We start from the raw sequence: 20,709 nt of genomic DNA, 5'->3' as shown, positions 1-20,709 counted from the left end.
ACGCTAGAGAGGCGGAAGAACTGCTGTCCAGGCAACGAGTGGGCTTCGAAGTCTGTGGCTGGGGTCGGGAGGGGTGGAGGGTCGGGAGAGAGTGGCGGGAAGACAGAGTGAACCCGGGCGCCAGGGAGGCAGGAGGGACCGAGGAGGCAGGAGAAGAGGTCCAGGGAGAGGCGGAAAAGGCGGCGACGGAGGCGGAGGTGGAGGCGGAGGTGGAGACGGAGACAGAGGCGGAGACAGAGGCGGAGACATCCCGCCCGCCCACATCCCGCCCTAGGGAGCCATGGAGTTCTACCTGAGCGCCTGCTCCAAGGCTGCTGATGCAGCCGCCACCAAGACTGCTGCCAGCCACCTGGTGGCAGACAGTGAGCAGTGCGGCGAGGTGAGCCGCCCCCCAAAACCACGCCCACACACGAGGGGCCGCCCCCAACCCGAGGGGCCGCCCCCAACCCACACCTGCCCCAACACAAGGGTCTGCCCCCAAACCCACACTCCTCCCGCACCCAAGGGGCCGCCCCCAAACCCACCCCCACCCCCAAGGGTTTGCCCCCAAACCCACACCCCCCCAGCCCAAGGGTCCGCCCTCAAACCCACACCCCAACCCGAGGGGCCGCCCCCGAACACACATGCCAACCCAAGGGGCCGCCCCCAACCCACACCTGCCCCAACCCAAGGATCTGCCCCCAAACCCACACCCCTCCCGCACCCAAGGGGCTGCCCCCAAACCCATACCCCCCACAGCCCAACCCGAGGGGCCACCCCCGAACCCACCCCAGATTCCGAGGGGCCGCCCCCAACCCACACCCGCCCCAACCCAAGGATCTGCCCCCCAAACCCATACCTCAACCTGGGGTGCTGCCCCCAAACCCACACCCTCACCCAAGGGGCGGCCCTGAACCTACCCCCCAACCTAGGGGGCTGCCCCCAAACCCACACCCCCCCCTCAGCCCAAGGGTCCGCCCTCAAACCCATACCCCAACCCGAGGAGCCACCCCCAAACCCACATTCCAACCCAGGGGGCTTCCCCCCAACCCCCCCACCCGCGGGTCTGCCCCCGAACCCACACCTCAATCTGGGGTGCTGCCCCAAAACCCACACCCCAACCCGAGGGGCCGCCCCCAACCCACACCCGCCCCAACACAAGGGTCTGCCCCTAAACCCACACCCCACCCAACCCAAGGGTCTGCCCCAAAACCCATGGGGTCCATCCCCAAACGCACGCCTCCCCCAACCAGGGGGCTACCCCCAAACCCACATCCCAACCTGGGGGGCCACCCCCATCCTGAGAGTCTGCCCACAAACCCCCCCCAACCAAAGCATCCACCCCCAAACCCACAATCCTCCAGCCCAAGGGGCTACCCCCAAACCCACCCTCCCAACCCCCAGATCTGCCCCCCAAACCCACACCTCAACCTGGGGTGCTACCCCCAAACCCACACCCCAACCCGAGGGGCCGCCCCCGAACCCACCCTCCAACCTGAGGGGCCACCCCCAAACCCACATGCCAACCCAGGGGGCTGCCCCCAAACCATACCCCAACCCAAGGGTCCGCCCCCCAAACCACACCTCAACCCATGCATCTGCCCGCAAACCCAGGGCCCCTCCAACCCAAGGGTCTACCCCAAAACCCATGGGGCCTCTCCCCAAACGCATACCCCCCCAACCAGGGGGCCACCCCCAACCTAAGGGTTCGCCCCCAAACCCATGCCCCCCCAACCTAAGAGTCCGCCCACAAACCCACAGCCCCAGCCCAAGGGTCCCTCCACAAACCCATACCCCAACCCGAAAAGCTGCCCCCAAACCCACCCCACCACCAAAGAGGAGGCTGCCCACAACCCGGGGGGCTGCCCCCAAACCCACACCCAGCCCAAGGAGCTACCCCATACCCACCACCCCAACCTGAGGGTCTGCCCCCCAAACCCACACCCAAACCTGGGGGCTGCCCCCAAACCTACCCCTCTAACCCGAGGGTCTGCCCCCAAACCCACCCCCCAATCTAGGGGGGCCTCCCCTAAACCCACCCCCCAACCTGAGGGTCTGCCCCCCAAACCCACACCTCAACCTGTAGTGCTGCCCCCAAACCCACACCCCAACCCTAGGGGCCACCCCCAAACCCACACACCCCCAACCCAAGGGTCTGCCCCAAAACCCACAGGGTCTGCCCCCAAACCTACAATCCAATCTGAGGGTCCGCCCCCCAAACTGACATCCCAACCTGAGGGGCCACTTTCAAACCCATACCTCAGCCTGGGAAGCTACCCCCAAACCCACACCCCCCAATGGGGGAGTGCCCCCAAACCCACACTCCAACCCGGGGAGCTACCCCAAAACCCAAGTGGTCTGCCCCAAACCCATGCCCCCAACCCAAGGGCCTGTCCCCAAACCCACACCCCAACCTGAGGGGCCCCCCAAACCTACACCCCCATACCCAAGGGTCTGCCCCCAAACCCACACTCCAACGCGGGGGGCTGCCCCCGAACCCAAGGGGTCTACCCCCAAACCCACACCCCAACCTGAGGGGCCTCCCCCAAACCTACACTCCCATATCCAAGGGTCTACCCCAAAACCCATGTCCCCCTTAACCTGAGGGGCCACTCTAAAACTCATGCCCCAACGGAGGGACTTCCCCCATACCCACCCCCCAACCCGAGGAGCTGCCCACAAACTCACACCCCAACCCAGAGGGCCGCCCCCAAACCCCAAGGGTCCACTCCCAAACGCACACCCCAACCCAAGGGGCTGCCCACAAACCCAAGGGGTCTGCCCCAAACCCGTGCCCCCCATCCCAAGGGTCCATCCCCAAACCTGAGAGGCTTCCCCCAAACTCACACCCCAACCCAGGGGGCTGCTCCCAAACCATACCCCCCAACTCAAGAGTCCACCCCCAAATCTACACCGCAAACTGGGGGGCCGCTCCCAAACCCATGCCCCAAACTGGGGGGCTGCCCCCAAACCCAAGGGGTCTACCCCCAAACCTACACTTCCATACCCAAGGGTCTATACCAAAACCCATGCCCCCCTTAACCTGAGGGGCTGCTCTAAAACTCATGCTCCAAACCCACCCCCCCAACCCGAGGGGCTGCCCCCAAACTCACACCCCAACCCAGAGGGCCACCCCCAAACCATACCCCCCATTCCAAGGGTCTGCCCCCAAACCTACATCCCAACCCAGGGAGCTGCCCCCAAACCCATGCCTCAACCTGAGGGGACTCCCCCAAACCTATACCCCCATACCCAAGGGTATGCCCCAAAACCCATGCCCCCCTCAACCTGAGGGGCTGCCCCCAAACCGGGAGGGCTGCCCCATAACCCACACCCCAACCTGGGGGGGGACTTCCCCCAAACCTACACCCCAACCTGAGGAGCTGCCCAAAAGAAAACCCACAGGGTCTGCCCCCATACCCACATCCCAACCCGAGGGGCTGCCCCAAACTCACCCCAAACCATACCCCCCAATCCAAGGGTATGCCCCCAAACCTATACCCCACCCCCGGGGGCTGCCCCCAAACCCATGCCCCAAACTGGGGGGCCTCCCCCAAATCTATACCCCCATACCCAAGGTGGCCCCCCGCGTTGGGGTGTGAGTTTGGGGGCAGCCCCTTGGGTTGGGGTGTACATTTGGGGATAGATCCTTGGGTTGGGACAGTGTGGGTTTGGGGGCAGCCCCCTGGGTTGGGGTGTGGGTTTGGGGGCAGACCCTGTGGGTTTTCGGACGGCCCCTCAGGTTGGGGCATGGCCCCTGGGTTGGGACCAACTCAAAACCCCTATCCCCCCACCCAAGGGTCAGCCCCAAAACCCACACCTCCAACCTGGGGGGTCTCCCCCAAACCTACACTGCCCCAACCCAAGGGTCTGCCCCTAAACCCACATCCCAACCCGAGTGGTCACCCCCAAATCCCCACCCCCCCACCCAAAGGTCTACCCCCAAACCCACAGGGTCCACCCCCAAACCCAAGCCCCCCTCAACCTAAGGGGCTGCCCCCAAACCCATGCCCCAACCCAGGGGGCTGTCCCCACACCCACACCCCCCAAGGGGCTGCCCCCAAACCCACACCCCAAGCAGAGGGTCTGCACCCAAACCCATAGGGTCCACCCCCAAGCCTACACCCCACCCCAACCAGAGGGGCCACTCCAAAACCCATGGGTCTGCCTCCAAACCCGTTCCCTCCAACCGGAGGGGCTGACCCCAAACCCACAGGGGCTGACCCCAAACCCACACCCCAACCTGAGGGTCTGTCCCAAAACTCATCCCCTAAACTTTGAGGGCCCCAGCTCCAGGACCCTCAGGCCCCCAAATCTCAAGGGCCTTACCCCCCAAATTATGGGGGCTCCCAAACCCCAAAGGCAATGCTCAAAAGCCCTAGAGCTCTGCTCCAACCGTAAGACTCTTCCCTAAAGTCCATAGGGGTCCGCCAAACCCTGAGGGCCCTGCCTCTGGCCCAGTCCCAAACCCCAAGGCCCCACCCCAAACTTCTAAGGCCCTGCCTCTAGCCCCAGGACCATGTCCCAAGCTTTGAGGGAGGGGTCCCCAAACCTTGAATGCTTTGCCCCAATCCCCCAAAGGTAGGGCTTCCAAACTCTGAGAGCCCTGACCCAAATCCTGAGAGTCCCTGCTCCAAGGGCTCAGTCCAAACCTGGAGATCGCTATCCCCAGTGCCTCAGCCCCCCTCTAACCCCACTCTGCAATGCCTGGGGCCCCACCCACAGCCCTGGGAGTGGGCCAGTAAAAAGATGGGGCAGGGCTAAAGTGGGGGAGGGGGAGGGCCTGACAGGGAAGAGGTGAGGAGACTGGGGGAAGGTGAAGATCATCCAGGACCCTGGGGGTACTGCAGCATCCATAGAGCCTTGGAGCTGGAGTCAGAGGACCTGAGTTCAAATCTTATTTAGTAGTTGTATAATCACGGGCAGGTCATTTCCCCTGCATGGGCCCCAGCTTCTTTGCCTGTAAGATAGGGGGATTGGCCTCCGATGGCCCTTTTAACCTCTCTGGGACTGTGGTGTATTGATCTCTGTAGTGAGAGGGCCAAGGTACCAATCCACTCAGCTGAGGCCCTTGTGATCTGGGGCAAATCATGTATCCACCCTAGGCCTCCATTCCTCCCTCTGAGGTACCCGAAATCCTCCTGTGATCCCAAGTCACTTCCCCGTTCTGAGCCTTAGTATCTCAGAACTGAAAGGGACCCCAAGGAACATGTAGCCCAGTCCTTAAGTGAGCAAGAATCCCTCCAAAGCAGTGCAGGTTGTCATTGTACCTCTGCCCGAGGACTTCCCCAAACAGCCCGCTCTGAGACAGCTCTCCTAGTTAAGGACTTGAGGTCTTGTACCCCGGGTCCTAGGGCTGCTGCCCTCAATCAGCCTCTCCCCACGGCCCCAGATTGGCTCTTCAGCTATAAAAGGAGGGGTGTAGATGATGATCTGTGCCATCCTTTCCATTTCCATCATCTGGCCCTCCAACTGAGGAAGGGGAGTGCAGTAATACAACCAGAGCTGGGTCCCACATGACTGAAGGTTTCCAGGAACCTGGTAGAGAATACCCCCTCTCTGGGGGTAGAGTTTAAACCAGGCTGGAAACCCTGCCACACAAGGCTGGGTCCAAGGAGCTAGGGGCGTTTAGCCCAGAGAGGAGGGAAGCACCAAAGAAAAAGCAAGAGCAAAACCTCAGTATTTCAGTCTTAGATTATAATTCTCCGTATGGGCCCCTTCCCTTTATAGAGCAATGGTGGCATATTCAGTAGGAAGCAGCTAGGTGACTCAGGGGATAGAGTGCTGAGTTCAAATCAGGCCTCAAATCCTTACTAGTGACCCTGGGCAACTCATTTAATCTATTTGTTTTAATCCACTAGAGGAAATGGAAGAGTCAGACAAGACTAAACAAGACCATATTCAATTAGTGATTTCACCTGGGCAATAATCATCCCCGACCTGAATCTAGAGAAGCAGACCAGAGAAGATGACACCTCCCGTCCCAATCTCCTACTAAGATAATTAAGTTAAAACGACCACGTTTCTACTTATTTGGCAACATTCGAGTATTGTCTGACTGCAGAGGCCTGTGATAAACATAGCAGAGATAGAAGACGGAGCTCCAGTCCCAGGCTAGGACACCCTGCTCATCTCATGAGCCGCTACCAGGGCCTTGGCTTAAGAGGCCTGCACCCCTTGTCCCAGCCAGCTCCTTTGAAAATCTGTGATGAGCAGGATTCCAGATGGGCTGCCTCCCATAAGGAGTGAGCCTCTTGTGCTGGGGATGCCCAGGTAAATGTGGGAGGGAAGGGGGCTGTGCAGGGAAGGCCCTCACCAGGTGGCAGGTTACATTAGTTGCCCTCTCGGGTCCAGGGAGTAAATGGAGGCCAGATCATTACCCCTGTTAAAGATCCTATAAGGAGGCATTGCTGCTCCTGGGGGGAGGGTGGCCTGACCGTGCTCTACCAAGCACAGGCTGCCCTCTTCCCGTCCTGCTCCCCCCCAAGACTGGTGCTGTAAAAGGGATGCCCACATTGAATGGACGTTGTACTTAATGCCCTCTTTGCTCCCTTCCTAAGCCTCAATTGGATGTATGCCCACGTATCGGTGCCCGACCCACTCAGAGCTGGGAGCCCACGGAAGCTCCAGGAGTTTCATTTCTTCTGCAAACGCTCCACTTAGACTAAAGCCCATGTACTTCATTCTATTCTGACAGGGCCCCCACAGAATGCACTTTCCAGAAGTGGGGGCTGCTCAACTACTGGATCTACCTCTTGGCGTCAAGTTGCCTTTGATCCCAGGAAGCAATACTTTATTCTACACCACAAATTTAAGTGAAAAGGTAAAATCATTTTGATTAATAATAGTAAACAGGCACTTTTCTAACTGCTTTCCTTTGCTATTCAATCCAGAGATGATATATGCCAGTCATGGGATCCCTGGTTACTTACTGGTGGTGTCACCCAACACTAGCAAAAAAAAAAGCAAATCCATATATAGCAGTTGGGGGGAGGGGGCAGGGAATATCATGTAATGAAGTCTAAGAAGACCCATTGGGTGGGAATTGCAGGTTCTCAGCCCTCTGTGGTTTCTTTGGCATTTTAGCAAAAACTACTTAAGCGCTACTTCCAGTCATGTAAACTCATGTAATTCAAAGAATCAGACAGAATTAATGCTTTATTTCTTCAGACCTGATTACTTAATTTAGGTATTTTTTTAAAAAATTCTTCTTCCAGGTAAGAAAGAGCAGAATTCGAGTCAGATAATGACTAGCTTCATAACCCTGGCCAAGTTACTCTCTGAACCTCACTTTCCTTATCTGTGAAATAGGGATAGGGATAGTATATCCTTCTCAGGGTTGTTGTGAAACTCAAATGAGATAAAGCTGACAGACACTAAATGGGCCTCCCAAGACCAGACCTTATCTTCCCCCATCCCAGTCAAAAAAGCCTCTCAATCCAAAAGTTGTGTTCACATGATTGAGCCAGAGCTCTCCTACCTCACCTAATGCTCAGGGCCCGTATCCTTCCTATGAGGTTAACTAAGCAGTACCCAGAACTCAGGGTAATTGACCAGCGCCCAGAACTCAGGGTAACAGATCAGTGCCCAGAACTCGGGGTAACTGACCAGCGCCCAGAACTCAGGGTAACTGACCAGCACCCAGAACTCAGGGTAACTGACCAGCGCCCAGAACTCAGGGTAACTGACCAACGCCCAGAACTCAGGGTAACAGATCAGCGCCCAGAACTCAGGGTAACTGACCCATGCCCAGAACTCAGGGTAACTGACCCATGCCCAGAACTCAGGGTAACTGACCAGCGCCCAGAACTCAGGGTAACTGATCAGCCCATAATTCAGGGTAACTGATCAGCCCATAATTCAGGGTAACTGACCAGCGCCCAGAACTCAGGGTAACTGACCTATGCCCAGAACTCAGGGTAACTGACCAGCACCCAGAATTCAAGGCAACAGATCAGTGTCCAGAACTCAGGGTAACTGACTCAACCAGAACTCAGCCTCAATGTTCTGATGGTTTCTAGGCCACCAGCCTCTCTGTCAACGGAACTACTCAGTCCAGAGTAGTCCTTCCCAGCTCTCTAACTTCTAAGTTTGCCTGTTTACTCAGCTGCAAGTGGGGGGGGGGACTGTGTGTGTGTGTGTGTGTGTGTATTCTAAGAATGAAATGACACTGCCCCCCCCCAGCATCCACTTCACAGGACTGGTACAAGGATCAAGCAAGAGAATGTTCATCGGGTTCTTTGTGTTATTACTTATCACAGAAGGACTAGCCATCAGTCCTGACTTTCTTCTGTGACTTCAGGCAAATCATTTAACTTCTCAGAACCTCAGTTCGCTCATCTGAAAAAGGAAGGGATTGGACTAAATAATGACCCCAGTGAGGTAGGCTCTACAAATGCCAATGGGGAAACAGACGCCCATAGTGCTTGAGTGATTTGTCTTATGTCACAGAGGTGGGAGACAGCACGGAAAGCCAGGTTCTCCTCTGAGACAGATCCTCACACAGCTAATAAATGTCAGAGGTAGGATTCACACCCATCTCCTCCCAACTCCCAGTCCTGCATGCTAGCTACTACATACACCTCACTGCCTCTCCATCACCAAGAAACAAACCAAATCCATGCAAAATTGCCAGTGAAGCTATGTCCCACAAACTAAATTCCCTAAAAATGTTCTTTCTAAAATCCCCTTAATCCCCATGACCATTTTTATCATGTCACACCCCTCCCCTCATGTGTTGTGTCTGCTAACTTAGCCTAATCCTCTCAGAAATGTTGACACGGTCTTTCACACTTAGGCTCTGGAGAGACGTCCTCTTGGGCTTCACCCATTGGTTATAACAAAGTGTATTCAGTTACTCATGGACTGAGCAACAGGAATCTGGTTCACTGGAGAGTGAGCCCACTAGACTTCACTGTTTGGGTGAATATGTGTTCAGCAAGTAAATACCTTACATTGGTTTATTCCCTTTAATTTTGTTTGAAACATTCTCACAGCATCACAGATTCAGAGCCAAAAGAGACCTCCAAGGTCATTTAGTCCCCCTCATGATATAAATGAGGAAAGTAGAAAGGTCAATGATTTGTACAAGTTCACCTAGCTAGAGGAGGACTGAAATTCTGTTCCTCTGACATCAAACCCAGCATTTGTTCCACAGTGTCACAGAGATAATAAGAAAAAGAGGCCAAGAGGGAGAGAGAGAGAAGGAGAGAAATAGACAGAGATAGAGAAAAAGAAACAGGACAAGAGGATACAGAGGAGAGAGACAGAAAAGGAAAGAGATGGGGAAAAAGAGTAATGGAGAGAGATAGGAGAGACAGAGAGAGGGAAGGAGACCAAAACAGAAGAGAGAGAGGGGGGGGGGGAGAGAGAGAGAGAGAGAGAGAGAGAGAGAGAGAGAGAGAGAGAGAGAGAGAGAAGGAAAGAGATAGGGAAAAAGAGAAAGACAAGGGGGACATAGAAAAGGGAAGAAAGAGACAAAAGGAGATAGAAAGAGACCTAGAAGGAGAGAGAGAGGAGGAGAGAGACACGGATAAAGAGAAGAAGAAACAAAGAACAAGAGAAGGAGAGACAGGAGTGAGACAGAAAAGGAAAGAGAAGAGAAACAGAGAGAGACAGTGATGGAGAGAGACAAAGAGACAGAGTGAGGGAAGGAGAGACCAAAATGGAAAAGGAAAAACAGAGAAAATGTGATACAGCGAAGGAGAAAGATAGAAACAGAAGGAGAGAGACAGAGAAAGGAGAGATAGAAAGACAGGAGAGAGAGAGAAACAGAAGGTTAGAGTGAGTGAGAGAGGAGAGGAAACAGACAGACATGGAGAGAGATAGGAGAGGGACAGAGAAAGAGGAAAGAGAGAAGGAAAAAAGAGGAGACAGAGACAGATATGGTGAAAGGAGACAGAAAGGAAGAGGCAGTGAGAGACAGAAGGTGAGAGGAGAGAAGAGAAAAAGAGACAGAGCCAAAGAAGGGGGTGGGGCAGCTAGGTGGCACAGTAGATAAAACACCGGCCCTGGAGTCAGGAGGACCTGAGTTCAAATCCAGCCTCAGACACTTGACACTTACTAGCTGTGTGACCCTGAGCAAGTCACTTAAGCCCCATTGCCCGCAAAACAAACAAAAAAAAAAAAAGAGAGGGACAGAGAGATTGAGTGAGAGAGGAGAGAGACAAAGAGATGGAGATAGGGAAGGGGAGACAGAGACAGAGAGAGCATACTTTAATTTCTGTCAGATCAGTTCTATAAGTGCCCTCCAGCACATGGAAGGCCACTGTGCAATAGTGTGAAGTCTTAAAGCCATCTTCTGGCAGCAAATGTGAAGGCCAGGCTGAAGGCTCCTGCTCTAGGTGAGACTCCAGAGTAAATCTTTGATTCACGACAATGGCACTTGTTTTCCTACTTTCATGGCCGTGGTGGACTCTATACCTTAATGATCTAGAAATGAACAATAACATAATAACAGTCTCCCTTCATCATTTCCTTCAGTGACAAGGCAGAGGCAGGGGAGGAAGAGGGGAACAGTCTTGGCTTAGACCTTTACCTATCCACCCTCTTCCCTTGTCTCTCCCTTCTCTCATTACCCTTGTTGTGCTCAGTGTATGGTGATGGTGATTATACCAGGAGAAAGGAGCATTGTGGAGAAAGACAGAAGGGGAAAAAAGCACAGGGTTCTTACTCAAACCATTTCTTTCCTTTTTAATGTCATCGTGTCTCCCTCACCCCCCAGTAGATCCCTTCCTTGTAACAAGTAAGTAGTCGTGCAGGACAAATCACAGTGGTGACTTCTGAAATGAATGCCTTTCTTTGCATCTGCAGTCCACCACTTCTCTGGGAGGTGGAAGGCAGGCTTTACCATCCCTCACAATTGGTCACTACGTCGATCAGAGTTCTTAAGTCTTCCACTGCAAGCTTTATTCTCAGTGCATATGATAAAGCCATTTCAGTCATGCTGTTAATTCAAAGTGTAATTTCGCTAATCTTATGTTGCTAACATTCTTAACTCTGTTTCCAGCTTTTTCAGCCCTCTTACGGTTTTAACTTAAATGATCCTTATGGTCGGCTACTGGAAACCAGATACAAAAGCCTGCATGATCCTCATTTAAGTGCCTACTACAAGCGTAAAGATATCTTGAAGCGACTAAAGAAGGGAGGTTACATCACCAGCAATAACAAAGTGGGTTCAGCCATTTTTTTTTAGTCATGTAAATGTTTTATTGACACAGTCGACATTTGACACTCAGGGCTCACTCATCTTTTATTCAGTTGGGTAGTAAGTCCCTAGTGGGTGACTACATAGATGACTCCTCAATGTTTGGGTCAAGAGAAACCAGACAAATCCCGACCTATTGCCTCTAACCGAGATTACTTCATGTTTCTTACATTACCTTTTCTCTTTGGGAATTAGCCTTTCTGTAATCTCAATCAATTAAAGATAGCAAAAAGTACACATAATGGAGGGAGATGGCGCCAAGGGAAAAGCTCACCATCTTCAAATATTTGAAGGGCTATTACTAAAAAGAGTAATGAGACATTCTTCTTGGGCCCCGAGTGCTTCACTGAGATCAAGGAGTTAGAATGGAAGTGCCAAAGATAGATTTTAAAAGCCCCTTCTCAATAATTAGAGCCATTCTAGAGTGGACAGACTGGGCCGCTTGGTGAGGCAGTTCGTTGTCCTCGGGCAGAGGCTAGAAGATTCATGACCCTGATGGGTGGTTAGAGGACACTCAATTTTAGGCAATATTTTGTCGAACTAAATTCAGAGGCTCTCGAAGTCACACAGAGACCATCTTGTCCAACTCATACGTAACCCCAAATCTTCTACAACACAGCCAACAAGAGGTCTTCCAATCTCTGCTTGGAAACCTCTAATGAAGGGGAGCCTACCTCCTAGAAAAGCACTTTGGGGGCAGCAGGAACAAAACCTGCTTCTTGGCAACTTCCATCCACTGAGACTAGTGTTGCATTGCCCTTTGAGACCAAACATGACAAGTCCAGACTCTCTCGTGACAGCCCACCAAACACTTGAGGATAACTTTCACATCCCCCCACCCCCACCCAAACTATCTCTTCTTCAGGCTAAACATCTCCATTGCCTTAATTGTTCCACTTACCTGCTCCTCGGTCCCCTAACAATGCTGGTACTTCTTGTGCATATGCCTCTTGTCAGTGTCAGGGGGCAAGGTTTGGGTTCATCTAAATTTAGAACTGTACATTTGTCACTATTAGAAAACTCCAACAGTCACGAAGACTGAGAAAAGACTAAATGACGACCAAAAGGCTGCCGTTGTTTCGACTTCAGCAACGGATTCATCCTTCTTGATCAGAATCAGTAGTTCCCCTTCTTGGTTGAGCACGTCAGTCCTCCTTATAACTCCCTATGCTTCCTGAAGAATTAAGTGATCATTAGGACAAGTCCCAAATGTATCAGCAATTCTGCTTTGAACAGAGCATCTAGCAGCACCCTTCCCCCCCCCCCAGTCACTCTAATATCCTGCTTCTGGGTCAGGTTTCCAGAGGTTTCTCTTCTAACCCCCCCCCACTTTGATCCGGATGGCCTTTATTTACTCTACAAGAACACGTCACTTGTTTCTGACTCCATTGAGCCCCAACCAAATGTTCCCTGTCATTCTTTCTTCCTTGTGTTTGTTCCTAAGATTGCCTCACCTGGATATAGCTTCTTCCTATGCATTACAACTCCCCCTGCCCACCCCTTTTATCCATTTTGTTCCTTCTGAGTAAGGTGTATCTTAAGTTGGGGCCCAGGAATCCACACCTGTTCTCAGACATCATCTTATGAGATGTTCACTCCCCAGATCTGCCTCTCTCTTCTGAAGTCCCTACTTCCAGTCAGTAGCAGTGATGAAAAGGCCAGCTGGGTCCCTAAGATCTTCAGTCTCCTGGCTAGTCTTTCAGAGTGCTTAGCACTGGCACCTCCTAGTGGCTCTTCCATCAGTCCACAAGGACCCACCAGGGGTGAGAGGGAGTTGTTAGGTTGGATGATTTTCCAGAGAATCACCGTTGCATCAAGGTTCCGTGCCCAGAATTCCTGTCAGCTCAGTACCTCAGTACTTCTCAGCAGAAAGCCAGGAAGCACCATAAAACATCACTCCTCACCATTATTAGATGCTCCTCTCCTTGTGGCCCCTGGGGAGCTTCATTAAGCCTTAGAATTCAAGAAGTGGCTTCCAGGACATCTGGGTGGCGCAGTGGATAAAGCACCGGCCCTGGATTCAGGAAGACCTGAGTTCAAATCCGGCCTCAGACACTTGACACTTACTAGCTGTGTGACCCTGGGCAAGTCACTTAACCCTCATTGCCCCACAAAAAAACAAACAAACAAGAAGTGGCTTCCTCCTGCAAGGGAACCAGCACTCCCCTCGATGAAAACCCTTAATCACTTAAGCTCCAAACATTCAAAGATCCTCCTTTATTTCCTTCTCTGGGTCACATTTTCCCACCACCCTTCTTCACTCAGGTTAGGATTCCCCACTGCCTCTTCTGGGTATTTTTCTTCAATTCCTCCTTGACCCTTTTCAAAAAAGATTTCATTCTTCGCTAACCTGGAGCGTAAAGCTTTATTCCTTCACTCCATTCTCCTGTTCTAGGACAGAGCCAAGCTGTTTACATACTGCCAGCATGGCACGCTCTTTTGCTGTTAGAGGCTCAACTATTGATCAATGTTTGCTTTGTTTACGGTGGGCTTTCGTGCTGCCTTTGCTTCCAATAGGATGACACGATCTCCTCCAGCTGCCTTTGATGGGCACCTGAGATTGGTGAGCCCTGTTACAAACAGAAACTGCTCTGGGCCGCCTTCTGGTGAGGTTCTCAAGCAGGAATCCAATCACAAGCAAGATGTGATCTAACTGGGTCTAATTAGCCGCAGGTCTCTTTCATCCTTTTCTGATTGAAGCGCACAGAGGGCCTCCCAGTTCGCTGACTTCCCTCCACTCTCAGGTAAAAGTTGGATTAGATGGCTTCTGTGGTGCCTCTCAAAAGGAAGAGTCTCTGTTATTCCTTGGATAGTTTATCTCCTTCCAACTGCCCTGCAGGCCTTTCTCACGATTATAGGTAGGATTACCACTCTTCAAAGGAATCGTTTCTAGATCCTTTTTAAAACCCAGAAGGCAAAGGTTCCCAGGGCAGAATGTAACTTAGTAGAGTATATTTGCATTGACTTGAGGTTCTCATTGGTACTTGGTTTCATTTTTATAAGTACATTCATTCAAGTTCACTTGTTATCACTGGATCTGCCTTATTAGCCAAGGACATTCATTCATCTACTGTGGGGACGGGAATTGCTAGGGTAGGAGTTGCTTGTTGAGACACCAGCTGTCTAAAAGTGTTGCCTTCAACATTGGCCCTTCAAACGTGTTATTTTATTTTAATATTTGGGGGAAAGTGTCTCTTATAGGGATAATAACCTTGAATTTATATACTTTCTTCTTTAGATTGTATGCACTTTAAGAGAATTTAATAAATACCGACAGTATCTGACAAGCCTCAAATTAGACTTTGAAAGAAACTATATAAGAGAACAAGTAAGTAAAAAAATCTAAATTCATTTTCTCTTGGGTCTTTAAGGTATTCTGCTTAGGAGAGTTTTGGGGGAAAAAAGATCTGAACGATCCGACTCATAGTTGCTGAAGTTTACTGTGATTATCTCACTCTCCTGGTCCTAACCGATTAACCCCCTCCTCTGGCTCTTCTTCCCAATCCCTTCCTGTTATTATTATTGTTTCCCCCAAGGTTGTGTGTGCCTCTTTTCTCTCCATATGCTCACTCCCTCGTGGCTTCACCTGTGACCCCCTTGCAGCACACTCCCCCATCTCTCCAACCCTGACCTCTCTTAGGAGCCCCAGAAGTTTCTCTCCAGGTGCCTTTCTGTCTTTCCTCCCAGATATCCCACACTCCCTCCAACTCCCCCTGTTCTGTACCTGGATTTCAATACAGTTCAGTAGATAACTATTTCAATAAGCTCAGACTCCTTTGGATCCCTATATATTTTACTTTGTGGATGAAAAAGCACAATTCTGAGAAGGAGTCCACAGGCTTCACCAGCCCGACTACCAAAGGGGTCCCAGAAAAAGGCCAAGAAGCCTCGCCTTAGACAAATGCCAAGTGCTTCTTCACCTTGGAGGTGGCGTTGGAATTCCGAGTTTCCCTCACAACCTGCGTCTAACTACCCAGGCTTCGAGATTCAAAAACTCAGTGTAACTCTTGACTTTTCCCTCGTTGGCCTCTCACACCTGCCTCTTCTCCCAGTCCCACTGCCAGCCTGCTGCTACCCACGTGGACTATGCCACAGGTTTTCCCATCTTCACTCCATCCCCTCTCTTAACCATCTCCATACTGCTTCAAGATGGCTTTCTCTGCTGAGCTCCGACCACGTCACTCCTCTGCCTAGAACCCTTCAGAGGTTTTGTGCTTGCTCCCACATAGAGGTCAGCTTCCTGAAGGCCGTCTGGGATCTAGCGCTGCCCTCTCTTTCTAATTTTCCAGCCAAACCGGACTGGACTAGTTGCTGTGTGTGTTGTGTGTGCGTGTGCATACATATACACACACATATGCCTTGCCCCCTTCTAGGACCAATAAGGTTGCACGGAAATGAGAGGGGATGCCCCGTAGTTTGGAAGCTGGTCACGAAGGGCATAGAGTCCTCAGAGTTGCTGTCCTAATTTTTTTATCTTTTTTCCTTCCCTTCTTCTTTGCCACCTTTAGAACTCAATCAATTTAAAGGGCTATTTGGCTTTGGTGTCTTGAGAGACAGTATGTCCTTCTGGGTCAGCTGAGTCCAAATGTAGTATGATTGACTTTTTAGCCATATATGGAATGCAGTTTTCTCTCTCAAACACAAATTTAAGTAGACTCAGTCACAAATGGTACATATATCTGTCATGCATGGAATTCTTAACCCCTCGTTCTATTTCCTTTCAGAAAATGCTTGAAAAGCAAGTGACCAAACTCCAGGAACACAATCAAATCCCAGACAGTAGAGATGCAGCACAGTTCAGAGAATGGCTGTTACAAGAAGGCACACAGTCTATTCAGGACCAAGAGCGCTTAATAAGGCACAGGTAGGACCCCTCCTTCATTTGTGTTTCAGATCAATGCTGTGGGACACCATCAACAAGAAAAGCCAAAGAGGTTTTGGTCAGGTATTAACAAAGTCATGAAATCTGGTCTGTGTTTATTTCTTTCAAAAAAAGATTTATTGTGAACTTAATAACCAATAAAGACAAACGTTAGAATCTAGAAAAAGGACAAGACAGAGGACTGTGTAAGAGTTATGTGGACATTTCTGTTCATTTGAGGACCAGAAACCAATGAGATAGTTTAGGGCTAGCATAGTTGACTCTGAAATTCTTCCCTGTTAGATGCCCAGCTGACCCTCCCTTCCTCATTTGTATTTGTGCCCAAAGATATTTAGATATGATCAGCAGAGAGCTGGAGAAGCTCGAAAGGTCTGCTGAGGAACTGCACCTCATCCGGATGAATGAGGAAGAGAAAAGACAGAGGGAGCACACGAGGAGAAAACTCAGTCTTCGGAGGAAGATTGAAGAGGTGAGAGAAGAGACACTGGAAATGGGGACAGGCTTTAGGTTCGAAACAACAAACACTGCATAGGTACCCACTTCACACAGAGCACAAGGATAGGTCCTAGGGAGTACGCAGCGTAGGCAAGGAAGCAGCAGGTCACGGTGGAGTCAGAAAACCTGCCTCTGCTCCTCACTGCCTGTGTGACCTTGGGCAAATCATTTCTCCACCCTGGGCCTCAGTTTGCTCCTCTGTAAAATGAAAGAGTGAGACTAGATGGGATCTGAGGTCCCTTCATCCTATGATCATCTTGTTCCCCTGTGGTGCCATCAAATCTGTCCCTTCCCTCATAGAGCTTACAGTCTAGTAGGGGAATGAGACAAATAACTACAATATAAAATGATACACGATAAGTGTGAGAGCTGAGGGGGAAAGGTCACTAATAGCTTCACAGAGAGGACAGCATTTGATTTAGGCTTACCAGTCAGGGAAAAGCATTCCATATAGAATGGTCAATGTGAGCTGGGCTAGAGGCAGGGGGACACGGGGCATGCTCATGGGAAGGTGAAAATGACACTATGCTTGGAGTGAGATGAGGCTGGCAAGGAAAGGGTGTTACCAGATGATGGCCAAGAGTGGGAGGGGAGAGGGAGGAGCCCTGATGGATGGGATGAAAAGTTGGAACTTCACCTGGCAGGTGCATAGGGAGTCCCAGAAGGGTTTTGAGCAGAATGACAGCCAGATGAATGCATATGAATATGGAGGATGGTTTGGAAGGGGGAACGCGGGGCGGAGAGAGATGAGGCAAGACCTGCTAGGCTACTGTGCTAATCCAAGCAAATGATAATGAAGGTACCCATGGCAATGACCGTGGAACTAGAGAGACGGGCCACATGCAAGGGATGCTGGGAGAGGGACCAGATATGAGTGACGGTTTGCCGTTTTTTTTTTCCTTCTGATCACTTTCTATCCCCTTCAACTTTGCATTCTAGTTACCTTGTACATGGTACATGTCCCCTCTAGACAGTAGGGGGGTTCTTTGAGAGCAGAGACTATGTCATCTTTGCCCTAGTGCCTAACACAGTCCATTTTCAACACTCTTAGTTTTGTGCCCCCCCTTTGGGGTTCTTTCATGATTGTTACATCTGTCCGCCCCACACACACACTTTTATTACCACCTGTAGCTAGACTTGAGTCCAAGAATGAACACAGGCAGAGCACAAGTCTGTGCTCCACAGACACACCTCATAGGGGCTTTCTGAAATTAGAACAGTCATTTCTACCTTTCCAACTCCCCTAAGATGCAGAGCAATGTCACATTTTTAAATGGTGTTCTTCCTCCTTCTCCTAAAATACACATATTAAAAGAATAAATGAAAAGGCATTCAGGAAGCACCTACTAGGTGCAAAGCTTTGTGCTAATGAAAGAACAATGACCGGATGCCCTCCTGGGTGTGGTGGAGAAAGACCTTTGTAGATTGCTCAGCTCAGCCTGACTTGGGTCTACTGATGGCCTGAGCTGCCAGAGATGAGAGCTGCTTTGGCCTTTAACCCCTCCAAAGGTAGCCACACAGCTGGGCCATTCATTGGAAGGCCCCCAGGAGACAGAAGTATGGGAGACAGTCTGGTCTGTGAATGTCTGTGAAGGGGGGTTGGGGAAACCATATTGCAAAATGCCAGTTGGAGTGAAAAATAAAAGGCCACTCTATATCAAAGAAACTCCACTCTCTAGGAATGGAAAACAAAGGAGATGTTACTTCTGACCAGAATTGGAGAAGAAGTTAAACGAGAAGCTCGAGTTGAAGAACAACGAAGGAAAAGTCGAGAGGAGAGCGATAGGAAGGTACACAGGAATTGCTGCTTATAACTGCGACTCACTGCAGGGAGGCCTCTGCTATTTGTCCGTGTGGGCCCCCAAAGATAGGACGTCGCTAAAGCTTACAACCATAGGGGGACAGCTGTGCTAGTGCTTGCTCTCTGTCTCTGTGTCTCTGTCTGTCTCTCCCAGCCAGCCCCACTCCCCACTGCAAGAGGGTTGCTTTTGACTTTCCCATATGTAAACAAATTGTGTCTGCAATCACCCAAATTGGAAAAGTCTAGAGAGAAAAGAACACAGCTGCTTTTCTTAGGCCCAGAGATTTTGGAGAGAAATGTTCTCAATTTTTTCCTCGCAAATGTTTTCTTTGGTACTATAATAAGCTAGAATTTCAGCTACTCTTTCCAAATGTGTACAAAAATTCTCATCCAAATAATAATTCCCATGTTTCGAGTACTTTGAAGGTTTTCAAAGTACCTGATACCTAGCAGCCCTGCGAGGTTAGTAAAAGCATTACAATTCCCAGCTTACAAGATACAAAACTGAGGTTCAGTGAAGGGAAGTGACCGGCTCACATGATCGGTTATTAAACATCAGAGACAAGATTCAAACTTGGGACTCCCAAGTCCAAATCCAGGATTCTTTGCATTATACTATGTTACCCCCAAGCAATATGTGACCTCCCAGTCATATATGATGCTATTCAATAAGCATCGGTTAGTAATGTTTCAAGCACTGGGCTAAGAACCAAGGATACAAAGAAAGGAAAACCAGTGACGGTGACGACTATGCATAAAGGAAAATATGTGGGGGTACAAGGGAAGCTGATTTTGTTGAAATCCGGTTATCAAAACTCATTTGAAAAACAAAAGTTCACAGACGCAGGTTGAGATCCCCTGAATTCAATCATCTCCAGAGCAGAGGAGGAAGGAAAAGGGAGAGACAACTTGACATGCTCTTTTTACCCTTGCCAACTCCAGAAGCCAGCCTCTTCCCTAGTCTGTGTACTAGAGCAGCCCCAGAGCATTGGCTCCATTCTGGTGGGATCCTACAAGTTTGCCCTGCCTCTGAGCTTTGCTTAGATTGCAGGGGCCTAGTCTTAGCGTGGCTTTCAATAGATGCTCTACATAATGGACCCTGGGTCTACAAGGCAGCATGGCTCTGGCATAAGAGGACCTGGGTTCAAATCCCAGCTCTCAGATTCCAAAGACCTGGATGGCCTTGGTCCAGTAATGTACAACCTTCAGACCTCAATTTTTCAAATGTAAATTGGTTGGAGGAGGTAATCCCTAAGGGCACTTTTTTTTTTTGCAGGGCAATGAGGGTTAAGTGACTTGCCCAGGGTCACACACCCAGTTAAGTGTCAAGGGTCTGAGGCTACATTTCAAGTCAGGTCCTCCTGAATCCAAGGCCAGTGCTTTATCCACTGTGCCACCTAGCTGCCCACCCCCCCCAAGGGTACTTCTGGCTTGATTTACTATGATACCTAGAACTAGTCTAGATTGACCAAGACCACTAACAGGACCACCTCCCTCCACCCCCACCTATCCAGAACAAACTATTTTCCCATTGCTGGCCCAGCCTCCAGGGATGGTGCAATATGTTAATATGCATCTGGGCTATTACAGATATTCTTATCCATGTTGAAGCACAAGAGGAAATAGCCAGCACACTACTCTCGGCCTTGTCCTAGGTGGAATTTAGGAAATTGTGGAACAAAAGCATATTGAATAAATACAGTCTTTTGGTAAAAGGTATTTTGCATCAGGAGATAGGAAAATTGACCCTAAAAATGTATTCTCTTAAACATTTTAGAAACAAGCACTTCTTGAGAAAAAGATGGCCTATCACCTGCGGAAAATGCAAGGGAATGGCTGTAAAAGAGAAGAAAAGGAGAAAACGACATTGGAATATAAAGGAGCGGACGGGACATACTTTGAAAGCGACGAGATTAGAAGACAAGGTAGTCAAGTGCAAGCTCTTGATCCATTTATTCCTTTGGATCTCTTCCTGCCTCAGACTCATTCTCACTCAACAGATCTCTCATTCTTGCTCACAGGTCTCTCTTGCTCATTGTCTCTTTTTTTTTTTTTAATTTTTTTTTTTTAGTGAGGCAATTGGGGTTAAGTGACTTGCCCAAGGTCACACAGCTAGTACGTGTGTGTTAAGTGTCTGAGGCCGGATTTGAACTCAGGTCCTCCTGACTCCAGGGCCAGTGCTCTATCCACTGTGCCACCTAGCCGCCCCGCTCATTGTCTCTTGATTGCTCTGTTCCTCACTTGATCTCTGTCCCTCTCCTCTCTCTTTCCTTCTTTCCGTCCCTCTCTTCTCTCTCCCTTTCCTCTTTCTTCCTCTCCCTCCCTCCCCCTCTCTCTTTCCCCATT

At 50.4% G+C, this 20,709-nt stretch overlaps 1 protein-coding gene across 1 annotated transcript in view; it reads left to right on the top strand.

The window, feature by feature from the left end:
* Window positions 1-280: 280 nt before the first annotated feature.
* Window positions 281-20,709, top strand: part of FSIP2 (fibrous sheath interacting protein 2) — a 100,322-nt gene continuing 79,893 nt past the window's right edge. The window contains exons 1-8 of the mRNA XM_043974641.1: window positions 281-379; window positions 6,677-6,802; window positions 10,988-11,149; window positions 14,424-14,513; window positions 15,910-16,049; window positions 16,395-16,536; window positions 18,242-18,352; window positions 20,141-20,296. Of these exons, the coding sequence (XP_043830576.1) occupies window positions 281-379; window positions 6,677-6,802; window positions 10,988-11,149; window positions 14,424-14,513; window positions 15,910-16,049; window positions 16,395-16,536; window positions 18,242-18,352; window positions 20,141-20,296 (1,026 nt within the window). The remainder of the gene's footprint in view (window positions 380-6,676; window positions 6,803-10,987; window positions 11,150-14,423; window positions 14,514-15,909; window positions 16,050-16,394; window positions 16,537-18,241; window positions 18,353-20,140; window positions 20,297-20,709) is intronic.

This window comes from Dromiciops gliroides, chromosome X, assembly GCF_019393635.1.
Source record: "Dromiciops gliroides isolate mDroGli1 chromosome X, mDroGli1.pri, whole genome shotgun sequence".
NCBI classification, from domain to species: domain Eukaryota; kingdom Metazoa; phylum Chordata; class Mammalia; order Microbiotheria; family Microbiotheriidae; genus Dromiciops; species Dromiciops gliroides.
The sequence above is the reverse complement of the archived record's forward strand: the minus strand, read 5'-3'. Positions and strand labels throughout refer to the sequence as shown.